Here is a 15,269-nt window from a genome sequence, read left to right on the forward strand (position 1 = left end):
GGGGGCGGTGGAGCTGGGCGACTCCGGGAGCGGGGCGCGCTCTCCTTTGTTTGCAGCGTAGGTGTGCGGACATGGCCGTCCCCGCCGCCGGAGCCGGGGCTCTGCGAGCAGCTCAGACCGTGGTGGGCGACTAGGCTGCCTCTGGCGGGCCGGCGGCAGCCTGCGCCCGCGTGGAGAGGAGGGGCGTCGGGGCCGCGCGGAGCTGGGTCGCGGACGTTTCCGCGCCTTCCCGGGAACGGCGGTGAGGGGCCGCCCCCCTCCCGTCGCCGTTCCTTTCTTCGTGTCCCTTCTTGAGGTCATCTTCTTATCTAGCGGCGGCTTCTGCTTCGGGAGGTGCCGTGGAATCCGTGGTGTTGAAAGTTGTGCCTTAAACCGCGGTTTGTGACAAATGCCCGCCTCCCCTCCGGTAGATGCTCCGGAGAGCCGCCCCAGGCCTGCGGACCGCGCGGAGTCGGCCTCCCCGGTAGTTGCTCGGCGCGTGTCTGGCGGGCGACTGAGAAGATGAAGGGGCCCCGGAACCTGCCCATCCGGCGGGGTCTGCGGCGCACCCAGTGTGTCAGGCCGCGCGAGCGGTTAGGCGCGGCAGGACTCCTCGGTTCTTTGATGCTGCTCGGCGGCACCTGGGAAATGACCGTTCTCTCAAGTGCTCGGACGTGGGAGAAAACCGTTTGATTTACAGTGTGATTTAGATGCTCTTTTTTTATTCCTCTGGAATTTTGGGTTCCTTTGAGATTGGTTTTTCTCATCCACACATAAACAGAAGAACATTGCTCTCCCTTAAACAGTGATAAATTGTTCACTTTTTTGTATAGGCAATAGAGCTAGAAGTGGCATTAGAGAATCGAATGTATTGCGAAAGCACTATTGTTTTACCTGTGCTCTTCAGCCAATGCTTGGGGTTTTATGTTAAGGGCTCCTTAATGTGGCTTTTTTTCTCTCTCCAGTTTCGGTTTTTATCCCCCAGGTTTACTGAGACATAACTGACATATAACATTGTATTAGTTTGTGTAGCTTTAAGGAAGAAGAATACTCAAGAGGCGTATTCTTTTGGCTGCCAAGGTAGAGAAAGGAAAAGGGGAAATGCTATTATTTATACCTCTCCAAAATCCCGTGTGCAATTGTTTGGGCCCAGTTTTAAGAGGGCATTTAAGAGGGCAGCATTAGACTTGAAAAGTCCTTTAGAGGTTGTTTGAAGGGGTGAGGAAGTGGCTATGAGGCCGGCTGACGATTTGTCCCACAGGTTTGAGGCCGTTGGGCCAATGTTGGCTGCTTGTCCTTCAGGCCTTAAAGACAAAGTCAAAGTTAGCTTTGACTTCTCAGTTTCATAAAGCCAGAGTCTATTTCTTGAACCTGCTCATATTCAAAATTGTGTATCTCTTAGGCCAGACAGCCAGAATCCTGTCAGCCCCTGAGAGTGGTGTTGAAGCAGTGAATGTATTAACCAGAAGGTTCTATGCTGCTTTTGCACCCAGTATAGCTACTTGTACACATGGATGTTTTTTTAACTAAAGTTTTCTGTTGCTCTTAATACTGCATTTCCAGGTTGAAAAGTCTGAGCGACTGTGTGAAATCAATATGACATTGATAGTCTTGTGTTTAATGAGGAATGTATCAGTGCATCCGGTGAACAACTGAGCATCTGACATATCTCCAGTTCAGCCCAGCTCACTTAAACCCTTACAACAGTCCTGATAGATACTATTTTCTTCATTTTACACATGACAGGAACTTGAGGCTCTGTATTTTAGTAACTTCTCTAAGGTTACAGTTAGTGGCAGATTTGCTATGCCTGGCTCCAAAACCTCAGTTTGTTCACTGTGCTTCTTCTCTTCAAGGAACTCACAACGTAGAAGACAAGATCGACATAGATACCTACCTTAAAACCCAGGTGATTTAAAATTACAAGAGGAATTCCTTGTATTGTTTGTTTCTGAATGCCCATAGTAGGTGCTCAGTAAATATTTGAACGGTGAATGAATAGATTAATCTTGGAGCCTGTTCATTTAGGCTTTGTTTATAAATTTGGCTCAGCAACACAGAAGGGAGAGTGAGTACTTTGTGCCTGGGATGAGCTTTATCTGTACCAAAGAGTCCCCAGGAGGTAAGAGGAAACTGAAGCACAGAGAGGTTGACTGTTTCTGCTTGAGGTTGTTTAAATCTAGCAGCAGTGCAGAAGCTTGTTAATGTCCTCCCTAAGCTGCCTTCTTTGTATTATCGTGTGCATGTCTTTGATCTTAACTTAAAGATGAATGAGCTGTATTTCTGTCCACAGTGTCTGAGTGGTTTTCAGGTGATAAACCTTACTGATCTTAAATAGCTTCAGTTCACATACCTTAGGGGTGAAGTTTATCTGTAAATCATTAATTTTTCTTTTACGTTTCTTCCTCAGGTTTGGCTTATTCCTGAAATAAAATCTCAGATTTCAATATGATTTAGTTTTAAGGATGATCACTAAAACAGACTAGATTGCCTAAGGAAGGCATTTCAGTGCTCTTTACATAGAGTCTTTAGCAATTAAAGATATTTATTTAATGGGACATTTGCTGCTGCATGGGATTGTTTAGGGACAAGCTAAACTTTTGATACTTTATGCCTTAGGTAATATAAAGCAGATTTATTGATGAAACTTTCTAAATATACTTTCTAAACTTTATCAAAGTACTTCGAGACCAAAAAATTTTTGTTGTCTTAAGTAAAACATGCTGTTTTTTTTTTATGAAAAGATAAAATTTATGTCTAAAATAGTCTATATAACCATTAAATTTTTTCCTAAATCATGATTCAGTATTTTGAAAGTTGTTAAGAACATTTTATGTTTTAGGTGATATTTTTGGAAGCATTTGAACTGAACTCTCTTATTTCTGTGTGGGATAGTGGAATAAGCATTGAGTTTGGTTGGAAGATGTGAGTTTAGTACTCTTAGATGGAAATTGGTGGTGTCCTTGAGCAGTGAATTTCTGTGTTTAGTATTTCATTTGTAGTTGAAAGTAAGATGTGACTCCCGTAGGACTGTTATTCAAATCAGATGAGATAGTTATTGAAGATGGGATGATATAATTTTTCGTGGTAGTGATACTTTGGTCATATATCCCATGGTCAGCCTGCTTCTTTCTTACTGGTTAGACAGAAGGCTACTATTTTGAAATTTCTCAAAGTTGATTTGAAAACCTGCTCAAAATTGGAGGTTTAAAAAAGAAAGCTTATTGAATGTATTGGCTGCTCAAAGTGATGTTGAACATGTAATACCAATTTAAAGTTTTAGGTTTAATTTAACACACTAATTTATGCTTTACTTATTTATTATCTGTTCTTGTTGCAAAGCTAGCTTGCTGTCTACTACTGGTTTAGAAGACAGTAGCAACATCAACGTGGGTAACTTCACATATATACTTGTTTAAAAAATTTTTTTGTAAAAACATGACAATTTACCATCCTTACATGTGTTTTTTTTTTTTAATGCATGAAAATCATTTTATTATTCTCAAAGTTTCTGTGTGTCAGGAATTTGGAGGGCACAGTGGGGAATCACCATTGTCCCTGCTCAGTGATGTCTTAGGCCTTTACTGGGGAGATTTGATGACTGGGGGTGACCTGACATCTGGGGATCTGAGTCATCTGGAAACATCTTTACTTAACGTTTGTGGTGGTTGTGCTGTCAATCTTGCAACGACAGCTGTAGCTGCTAGCTGTGGCATCTCCATGTGGTCTGTCCCTGGAGCAGGGCTTCCTCTAAGTGTGGTGACCTCAGGGTAGTCGGACTTTGTAGCTCAGGACTCCAAAGGTGAGTGTCCCCAAAAAGTCTGATACTACCTTTTTTTAAAGTTATCCTCAGAAGCCACACAGCATCACTTCCCATGCATTCTAATTGTTACAAGTGAGTCACTAAGGATGATTGTGAGTCAGTAGAAGAGGGCCTAGATTCCATCTCTTAATTAGGGGTATCAAAGAAATTGTGCACCTGCTTTAAAAACAATACATTCTGCTTTCTGGCCACAAATTATTTATATTCATGCTATATACAAAATTCATTCACCAATGGATCTCATCCCATTTTAGCATCAGGCTTAAGTTTGAGGTTCAGGATCTCACCATCAAATTTAAGTCCACGTGCAGATGAGATGACTAGAGTTTGTTTTTTGGGCATGGCTTCTCTTGTTCTGATGATCTGTTAACTAAAGAGACAATTTGTGCCCCCCTGCTGCCCCCAGTATTTGTTTTTTGTAAGGCCCTTTACAGCAGAGAGAATGTCTCAGATATCTGTAAATCTGCCACCTTGCCAGTGCTTTGTACATAATTAGGAATTAAGCTAACATTCTCTAATGCACAATTGTTCCAGTGTTTGAGTCACTGTCTTTATCTTGCAGTATGTTCACGCTGATGCTCCTACCAATAAAACGCTGGCTGGGCTGGTGGTGCAGCTTCTCCAGTTTCAGGAAGATGCCTTTGGGAAGCATGTCACAAACCCGGCCTTCACCAAACTCCCCGTAAGTATAGCGACTTGTCATAACACTGGGACATCTTCAGTTTCTGTGCTCTTGGGTGCAGCCTGCAGCGTTTGCTCTTGCTGCTGCTATGCCATGGAATAAAAAATGAAGGAACCGCAGCAGAATTTTTAGCTACAGGATATTACTTTTTAATTGTAGGAAGCTTCTCTTTCAGGAGTCATTTACTGTTTGCATTAGACATCACAACAGTTATTACATAGACTTACTGTTAACATTTAAAAATGTCCTAGTTTTCGTCAACTCTTTACCGTACCAAGTCACCTTCATTTTTAGGCCTGATTCAGTTCATATGGCTAGAATACTATTCTGTGGAAGTTTTATATTTTGTAGGTAGGATTCTTCTGAGCTTATGTGAGAATATTATTCTTCTGTCCTTGCACTCATATTTTGACTGATATTTTGGGTTGGTATAGAATACTAGGTTGTACATTATTTTCTTTGGACATCTGTAGGTTTTGTTCTGAACACTTAATTTTGTAGAGAAAAATCTGGTATTACCTGTTGATTTCCCTCTTTTTATACTGATCTTTGAAACATTGTCATGGTATCTGAAATCCAGAAACACGTCTAGCTGTGATATGTACCTAGGCCATGGTCTGGGGCCTTGGTTGTTCTCTTTAGCTCAGGGAACATTGAGTCCACTAGTCTCGTTGATCTGTACTCCTTTGTTTGTATTTTCTAACCCCGATTGTGCAAATATTAGATTTCCAGGAACTACCTGTCATATCTTTTCTCATAATTTTTGTCTTTCAATTTTCCGAGTTGGGTGTTTGTAGTTTCCAGTCTGCAAGTTGCTGTCTCCACCGAATTTATCTCTGTAGACCTTTTTTTTAAATCTCAAAAGCTTCTGATTTGGGTGTTACTATTTCATCACTAAACCTTTTGTTGTAGCAACTCGATGATCTTTCAAATATAGTGAGAATAAGAAATAGTATTGTTTTACTGGTCTTGCAATAAATGTGCTTACTTTGCTTATAGTATTTTGGCAATCCAGACATTTATTTTATTTAATCAGATATGTCTATGTGTTTTTTTGAATCATGTTAGGAAGCTTTCTCCACATGTAAGGAGACACAGGAATTCAGCCATGTGTTTTAGTATTTGCATGTGTTCTTTTTTTACATTTAGCTCATCCACTTAGAATTTATCTTGCTACTCAGTGTGTGCTGAGTGGTTATATAGTTATTCCATCCTTATTAAAAAGTGCTGCTTTTCCCCACTGATTTGAGCTCAGCAAATATTAAGCATTTGATTATGTACCAAGTTCTGAAAGTAGACACAGTGTATTGTTCATCCTCAGGGGGCTCACATTCTAGTGAGCTCCAGTGAACATTTGACTTTCCTGGTGATATGGGGAAATTCTTTTTAGGGGGAAAGACTTTTGAAATGAGCCTTGAAAGTTGTGTTTGAGGTCTGGGAAATGCTAGAGGCTGGGATTTTCTGACAGTGGTAGCAACATGTAAAAGCATAAAGGCCTGAGAAAATTTGGCATGTTAAGGCAGTTTTAGTTAGTGCAGCAAGGTTAGGTCTGAGGACAGTCGGCAGAGAGATGGGCTGGCATCAGTTGTGAGAGAGCAACGTTTCCTATGCTAGAAGTAAGGCTTCTGTCTTAACCATGATAGGAAACCACAGCGAGAAAGACAGAAGGCTTAGTCAGTTTTGTGCTGTAGAATATTCCTGCAGGCTTCAGTGGGGAGAATGGATTGGAAGCTCCTGAGATTGGAGGCTTTGAAAGCTAGTTTGCCATGAAGAAGCTGCTCTCTTCAATCGAGGTGAGTTGTGATGATGGCCTGTGGAGGAAGCAGTGGATTTGAAGAGGATAGAAAGGAAAGAGTTTAAGGGGGTAGAACTTTGTGGGTTTTGCTTTTGTTTTGGTTGGTTTTTTTTGGTGGAGGGGGGATTGTGTGGCTGTAATAAAGAATTTACAAGGATGACCAGGCAGTTAGATACCTGTAGCACTAAGAAAAAGCCAGAGTAAAAGTAAGTTTCTGGAGAAAGGTACTCAGTTAAGTTTCACTGTGCTAAGATTGGCTCTCCTATAGGCATCTCAGGTTTAGAAATCCTGTAGGTAATAGGAAATGAGATTTGTGGTCGTACAGAAGAGGTTGGGTTAGAGAAAGACATTTGGGAGTTACTGGGTATTAGTTGAATTCAGAGTTGTAGAGCAAGAGCATTCCTTTTATTTTGACTTATTTTTTGACCAATCTTTTCCAAATACCTACTTTCTAATGTGTAATTTCTATATATGTAAAAGCATTGTAGTAAATAAATTTTTAGATATTGTAGGTACATCGCTCAGTTTTACTAATGGGAGCTACTCAACTGAACAATCAGTATATTTCATTTTTTAAACCATGAGGGTTTTTTGGGTAACTTAGGTAAATTTAAAATAATTCAGAATAAAAGTTTATAGGATTACTACAAAGAGCTTTCATTTTCCCTTCATTCAGAATCCCCAGTTGTTAACATCTTAACCACATCTGTTTGACATTCTCTTTTTTTGTGGTTGTAAGTTTTCTTCTGAATCATTTGAAAGTGTCATGTTCCTTTACCTCTAATACTTGAGTGTTTATTTCCTGTTTTTATATCATGAACCAGATTTGAATGATTAAATCAGGAACTGGTTGAAATTTTCATCATTTGAAATACTGTGATATAATACATATAGGTTGCACTTTATCCACTGTAACATCGTTTAGAATAAATTTATATGTAACCTTTTATAAACTTTTATATAATGTGATTCATATTAGATTGCTATTCCTAATCAGGATTGTATGAATGTCTCAAAAAATAGTATTTACAGGGGTCATTATTTGTGGGATATTTAGCTCCTGTGAATTAAATCATTTTTCCCCCCAGATTTTAAAGAGGAGGGAAGAATATTTTTAGGTAATTAAAAATAATTCCTGACTTAGTGCCGGTAGGACCAAATGTACTTCTCTTCCTTTCAAAATAGAGTTTAGCATTTTCCCAAATGAAAGGGATTCATATCATGTGTAAGGGTATAAAACAAAACTGGGTTAGAGACAAAGAACTGTTTTAGTGAAGTGCATAAGCTATTTACCTTTAAAATTATTTTTTCCTGAGCAAACAATAGCTTGTATGAATTCACTGTTTTGGCTGTCTTTTTTTTTTTTTTTTTTTTAATCAAAGTGGAACTTTACATACTGAGTCATACTGAATATTAAACAGCTGGAATAACAGGGTATGTTCTATCCAAGGCTAAGTAAGACCTTAGAAAGATTTGGGGGACAGGAAGTATTTCATAAGGCCAAAAATATGTTGTGTAGGCAAATAATAAGAATTGAAACAGAAGGAAAAAGTGTTCTTGTCTACACCACAAGTAAAAGCTCTCATTTTTCCATAATCCCTTTGGGGCTTATAAATACAAATATATAATATAAGATAATTGTAATGATAGGCTAGAGTCAGCTTTGTGTTCTGCCTTCTAAAGTAAATTATAAGCATCTGTGTTAAAAACAACAAAGCTCTAAGACCTATATGACTACTAGGTCACATCAGCCTAAAGTAGCTGAAGATGTTAAATATGTTCACGAGATGTTCAACATTTTCAACTTCACACTTAAAAAAATTAATAGTCATTTAATGATTTGCAGCTGTGCCCTTGCTTACACTGCCATTCTCTAACTTTCAGAGTGGGGAGATTATCTTTGGGGACTTGGGACTTAGAAAGAAAAGCATCAGTGTTGGGAATGTGTTAGAAGTTAGCCTGTTGCATTTGGAGCCTAGAACTCTGATTAAGTGGAATAGGAGTCATTTAAGTGAAATGGTGTGGGACATTTACTTTGTGGAGCAATGATTTAGTTTCATTTCTTTACAACCTCTTACTGTAAAATATGCCAAAAATGAGTAAAACAAATGTTGACATAGGTACAGAGAGAACACCCATGTGACCACAGCCCAGAGGCATTAACAGCAGCCCAGAAAATCCCATGTATTCTCCCCTAGTGCACACTTCCCCACCTGTCGTCTTTCCTTCACTTTTCTTTGTATGTAGTACCATGTTTGTATGTATCTGTGAACAAATTAGTGTATCTCTGAACAAAAGCATGCATCTGTAGTTTTATAACAAAATAATGTAGTTTTGCTTATCTTTGAATAGTATATGAATGGAATCAAATGTATTCTTTTGTGTTGTGAGCCCTAGAGGAAGTAATTGCAAACAGGAAAAAAACAGATTGAATCAAAATGGGGTAGTCTCGCTGACTGTTCAGCCACATATCTGTGAGTAAAACAGATTTCTTTAGAAAAAAGGATGTCTCTGAAAAATCTGGACAGTTAGCTTATGTTTATGGCCCTTTGAATTCACCTGCAAGGGCTGTGAGCCCAGGTGATCCAGCATGACTGGTTGAAGCTCAGTGCACTGCACAGTGTGGGCTGTTGGGGCGGAGGCCTGGACTTGTATGTTAGCAGAGGGCATGCTGGGTCAGGTGTTGACCAGGGCTCTGGAAAACTGACCAGTGTGTGGCAGGCCTGTAGTCCCATCCATACCGTATGGATTCGCAAGTGGAAATCTCAGGTCATGAAGTAGATTTATTTGGATGATATTTTACTCATTTACTTTTTATCTTTTTTCTTACCTTTTTTTTTAATTTCCCTTTTTTTTCCCCCATAATGTTTCCCCCTCCAACTTAGCTGAGGTGTGATTGATGTACAACAAAAGGTACATTTTAAAAATATGATGAGTTCAAGGTTTCAGTGAGTTCAGGTGAACATTTCTGTCACCCCCAAAAGTTTCTGAACTCCCATCTACCTTCCACCCCTTTCCATTGGCAGCCATTGACACTACAGATTACAACTTCATGAAATTAATATAAATGGAATCTCATAGTATATATTTTTTTTGCCTCATTTCTTTCACTCAGCTTACATATAATCTGTGTTTCATGTATCAATAGTTTTTTTTTATTGGTTAGTATTCTGTGGTGTGGATAAATCACAGTTTATCTTATAATGTTTAATGGGAATTTGGGTTGTTTCCAGCTGTGTAAGGATTAGCTTACAAGTTTTTTTTGTGGACGTGTTTTCATTTCTCCTGAGTAAATACCTAGTAGTAGAATGTTTGTGTCATAGGATTTGCAACAATTCTTTAAGAAACTATCAAACTGTTTTCTAAAGTGCTTGCATCATTTTGTATACTTCCCAGCAGGGTGTGAGAGTTCCCATTCCTTTGTATTCTTGTCAGCAGTTAGTATGATTAGTCTTTATAATTTTATCCATTTTGATGGGTATGTAGTGGAATCTTACCCTTTTCACTTGCATTTTCATGACTGATGATTATATTTTCTTACGTGGTTACTGATGTTTATACATCTTCTTTAGTGATTTGCCTATTCAGATAATTTTTTTACTTTTCTTCAAGACCACCCCCACATTCAGAGATCTACTAGATCTCATGAAACTCAGTGTGTACTTATGATCACAGCTATGATTTGTTATAGCAGTGTAGTAAGTATACATAGACTGAGCACAGGGAAAAATACACAGGTGTCTTCTGGAGGAATCCACGCTGCAGGCTTCCATACTCTGTTTCCATCACAAGGCGGGGGTCACACAGTGCATTCTTACCCCAGCAGTGAAAATGTGGTAGCACATATGTGTGTTTATGTCTGTGGGAGCCCACTAAGCGACTCACATCTGAGGTTTTTAGTGTGGGCTAGTATCTTTCGCCTAGTATGTACAAAAATTCCAGATTGCCAGAAGGAAAGCAGGTATTCATCATAAACCATGTGTTTTGTACCAATAGTCTAGGCACAGTAAGAACCCTTCTTGCTCCTTAACTGTTTGACTAGGAATGCTCTGAGATACCCAGATGCCAGCCAAGGGCCAATTTGTAAGCAGGCCTTACCAAGGATAGTAACCTCAGATCTCTGTGTTAATTCTTTTCTGCACATGTTTTTTTTATTATTAAAAATTAAAAATAAAATATTCTGGTTACAAGTTCTTTATGATACACATATTGCAAATATTTCCTCCAAGTTTGAGATTTACTTCCTGTTTTCTTATCAGTATCTTCCAAGAGCAAAAATTTTGAATTTTGAAGTCCATTTTATTGATTTTTATGATTTGTGCTTTTTCTGTTCTAAGAAACCTTTGTATACCCCAAAGTAACAGACTACTTCCTATATTTACTTCTGGAAGTTTTAGATTCATGTTTTATATATTTGGGTTAAATTTTATAGTGTAAGGGCTGAGGTTCTCTTTTTCAGTATGGATGTCTAGTACTTTAGAGCCATCATTTTTGAAAAGATGTTCTTTCTCCTTCAAATTCCCTTGGCACATTTGTTGAAAATGAGTTGACCAGATGTATGTGGGTCTATATCTGGACTCAGTTTTCTCCTGTTGATCTAAATGTCCATCTTCTTGCTAATACCAAATTTTTTATTATTAACTTTATGGTAACCTTTTTTTTCTGATCATTATACTTTTTATTTTTCTTGCCTCATTGTATCGGGTAACACCTCTGATTCAATATTGAATAGAAATGGTTATGGCAGGAATTGTACCTGTATTCTTGTTTTTAGTGGGAAAACATTCCGTTTTGTACTGAGTATGATTGTAGCGGTAGGCTTTTCACATATGACCTCATTTCAGATTGTGAAAATTCCCTACTAATTCTACTTTGCCGAGAACTTTATTGTGAATGTTGAATTTTGACGTGTTTTTCTTGAATCTCTTGGGATGAGAATAGCTTTTTCTTCTTTATTCTGGTAATGTGGTTTCATTCATTCATTTTCAGTTAGTCTGGTATTCCAGGATAAACCCTACTTGATCATGATACACTATCTTTTTAATATATTATGGTGTTTATTTGCTGGTATAAAAGTTTTCTTAAGGTTGAGTTATTTCTTTGAATATTTGATAGACTTCACTAGTGAAATCATTTATGTCTGGAGTTCTCTTTCTGGGAAGGTTTTAATAACCAATTCAATTTCTTTAATAGATACAAGGATTAGATTCTGTTTCTTGTGTCAGTTTTGGTAAATGAGATTTTTCAAGAAATTTACCAGTTTCATTTAAATTGAAGTTAACATAAAATTCATAATATTGTCTTATTTTTTTTTTAGAGCAGTTTTAGGTTCATGGCAGAACTGAGTGGAAGAAGGTACAGGATTTCCCATATATCCCCTGCCCTCATGTATGGGGTATATAGCCTCCCTTACTATCAAAGTCCTGCAGTGTTTGTTAAAAACTGATGGATTTACAAAATGATGAACACTGACACATCATTATCATCCAAAGTCCATAGTTTATATTAGGTTTCACTCTTGGTGTGTATTCTGTAAGTTTTGATAAATGGATTATGATATGTATGTACCATTGTACTATCACACAGGATAGTTTCATTGCCCTAAACATCCTGAGTTCTGCCCATTGATCCCTTCTCCCACACTAGCCCCTGACAACCATGGATTGTTTTAGTATCTCAGTAGTTTTGCCTTTCCAGCATGTCATTAATTGGAACATGTGGTATGTGGTCTGTTTGGGTTGGCTGCTTTGACTTAGTAATGTGCATGGACAGTTATTTGTGTCTTTCCCTTGCTTGCTATCTTATTGCTTTTTAGCATTGAATCATATTTTATTCCTTACCGACATTTGGTATTGTCAGTGTTCTGAATTTTGACTATTCTGATAGTTGCATAGTGGAATCTCATTATTTTAATTTGCATTTCCCTATAACATAGGATGTAGAACATCTTTAAATTTCTTTAATTTTAGAAGGAAGTTTGCAGGATAGACTTTTTGATCGATAAGTTATTTTTCTTTTAGCACTTTAAATATGTTGACTCACTGCTTTCTGGCCTCCATGGTTTCTGAATAGAAATTGGCTGTTAATCTTTTTTTTTTTAATTTTTTAAATTAAGATATCACTGATATACAATCTTACGAAGGTTTCACATGAGCAACATTGTGGTTACTACATTCACCCATATTAGGAAGTCCCCCCCACCACATCCCATTGCAGTCACTGTCCATCAGCATAGTAAGATGCTGTACAGTCACTACTTGTCTTCTCTGTGCTATACTTCCTTCTCCGTGCCCCCCCATATTATGTGTTCTAATCATAATGCCCTTTAATCGCCTTCTCCCTCCCTTCCTCCCCACCCACCCCGTCTCCTTCCCTTTGGTAACCGCTAGTCTCTTCTTGAAGTCTGTGAGTCTGCTGCTGTTTTGTTCCTTCAGTTTTGCTTAGTTACACTCCACAAATGAGTGAAACTGTTTGATACTTGTCTTTCTCCACCTGGCTTATTTCACTGAGCATAGTACCCTCTAGCTCCATCCATGTTGTTGCAAATGGTAGGGTTTGTTTTCTTATGGCTGAATAATATTCCATTGTGTATGTGTACCACATCTTCTTTATTCATTCATGTGTTGACGGACACTTACGTTGCTTCCATTTCTTAGCTATTGTAAATAGTGCTGTGATAAACATAGGGGTGCATATGTCTTTTTGAATCTGGGAGAAATTGGCTGTTAATCTTAATGAAAGTTCCCTGTTTGTGATTAGTCCTCTCTTGCTTTTAAGATTTCTCTTTCTGTCTTTGGACAATTTAATCATAATGTGTCTTGGTGTGGATCTCTGAGTTTATCCTGCTCAGAGTTTGTTGAACTTCTTGGATTTATAATTTCATGTCTTAAAACTTGGGAAGTCCTGGCCATACTTTTCTTCATATATTTTTTGTTCCTGTCTCTCTTCTGGGATTCCTGTAGTGTGTTTATTTGTAAATTTGATGATGTCCCATAGGATCCTTAGGCTCTGTTCATTCTTTTTGGTTTCCTCTGGGATTTGTTTCTGTCAGTTTCTTTTCCCCCCACTGTGAATGGGTAATTCTTTCCTATTTCTTCATATGCTATGTAATTTTTTTTGAGTATTCTTATGTGCTAATAACTTAGGTAATCAGATTCTTCCCCCTCCCCAAGGATTGCTACTGTTGCCTGATGATGGCTGAATTTTCCAAACTGCTTTTGCAAAGATGATATTCTTTATTGTGTGTTCTTTATGGCCAGACAGTTATCTGACAAAGATTCCCTCTTTTACTTTTGTTAGAAGGTACTTCCTGGGTTTTTTCCAGCATTTTTAGTGTTTTTCAGCAGGTGGGTTGGTTAAATACTTAGCTGGCATGTTTCTTAAAACTTTTTTTTTTAAAGCACCGTTTTAGGTTTCAGAGACCATAGAATCTGTAAGTCTTTTTAATCTGACTTTTATCAAAAGTCTCAACAGAGTTTTAAAGCAGTTGGTTTTGCATAAAAATAAAGGTAATTCGTGTCTTAAATTGCAGCGGTGTAACATACTGTAGCACCTCCAGTCAGTGTCTGGAACCAGGCATTACGGGAACAGCCTTGGGCTAAATTACACGGCCGTGTCCAGGCCCTTGGTGGCGTGTTGGGAGGGACTTGAACCTGTGCTACCATTTCTGGAAAGGCATCCCTTTCTCTGTTGATCCAGTGCCATAGTTGTGAGAATCACAAGATGTGTGGTATTGTAAGCTCTTGAGAAATTTAAAGTAGCACTTACCAAGATGAAAAATAGGTTTCTCGCTGGTCCTAGCAAAAGTTTTCTTGGTAAAACTAAAAATGTAGATGTAAGGTACATATATTATATAAATATTTATTATACTAGTTTGCCTCATCACCTGTAGCTGTTAAGGCCCTGAAGAGCTCTTTCTCTGTCTCTTCAACTCATGCCAGGAGGTGAATATTCTGTGTAAGTAATGGCTGTAGTGGCCAAACCTGAGGGTTGACAGAACGTTGTCGTGCCCTTTGAGTTGGAGCCAAATGTTATCTGTTGAACATATTGATAAGACTTGCTTTACCTTCTTACTGTGTCTAGTATATACCTACTTACTGATGGACGCACCTTTGCTATGATGTTGGTGACTGTTCAAAGACAGAGTGGAAGGCTGTTAATGAAACAGCCTAGAGAACTGAAGCGTACTTAATTGGTGAAATTGATCTTTTCTTAAAATATTTACAAAAATGTAAAGAACAGTACCAATTTTAAAGCAACTATCAGAACTTAGTGGAGTGATTATTACTTCTCAAAATGAGATACATGTATCTCATCTATTTTCAAAGGACTATCATTAAATTTTTTGGAATTTATTTTCAAACTGTCACCAGAACATTTATCAGTTTTTTATATCTGTCTTTGTTGGAACAGATGTGAATACTTTTGAGGATAAAATTTGTTGACAAAGCCAGTTCTGACAGAGGAGATGGTGCAGTTGAACTGGGTGATAGTATTTTGGGACATTCTAGATGAGTTCCAGTCCATGAACTATTCTGTCTGACACTTAAGCATTTCACACAGTAAGTATGACTGACTGACCTGGTGCCAGGGATTCTGATGAGCTTGTTCAGTCTGGCCTGATGGGAAAAGGGAAGTGGAAGGGTCACCTCAACAGTCAACTTTCTTCATTTGATTCAGTGAACTGTTATGCGCTAAGTTTTAGTGAAAAGGAAGTAAATGAGAAGAGGCTTACAACTGTCAGAAAATGCAGTTGGATTTGATCATTGGTTTCTATAGAGTATCTTAGTGGCTGAAGTGAGGGAGGGACAGGTATAAATGGGGAAGTCTAAGAGGAATCTGATGTTTTCAAGTTTTTTACTTTGCACAGATTTATCCAATAGACTTCTTTTCGAGTTTGCTGCTCTTAAAGAGATTCTGTGGCAAAGAAACAGTACATTCGGTGAATATTTTGATCTCTCCAACTTTTGAGTGTTTTTTTTTGGTATCAT

General features: G+C 38.2%; 1 protein-coding gene across 7 annotated transcripts in view; it reads left to right on the top strand.

Moving 5' to 3' along the window:
- The window catches only part of SMARCC1 (SWI/SNF related, matrix associated, actin dependent regulator of chromatin subfamily c member 1), a 165,171-nt gene that overhangs the window by 23,317 nt on the left and 126,585 nt on the right, over positions 1-15,269 (top strand). For all 7 annotated transcript variants that reach the window (XM_036877707.2, XM_036877702.2, XM_036877705.2 and 4 more), the window contains exon 2: positions 4,365-4,484. Coding sequence is in view for 6 of the 7 variants with exons in the window: in XM_036877702.2 (XP_036733597.2) it covers positions 4,365-4,484 (120 nt within the window). In the remaining variant the exon portion in view is untranslated. The remainder of the gene's footprint in view (positions 1-4,364; positions 4,485-15,269) is intronic.

This window comes from Manis pentadactyla, chromosome 1, assembly GCF_030020395.1.
Source record: "Manis pentadactyla isolate mManPen7 chromosome 1, mManPen7.hap1, whole genome shotgun sequence".
NCBI lineage: Eukaryota > Metazoa > Chordata > Mammalia > Pholidota > Manidae > Manis > Manis pentadactyla.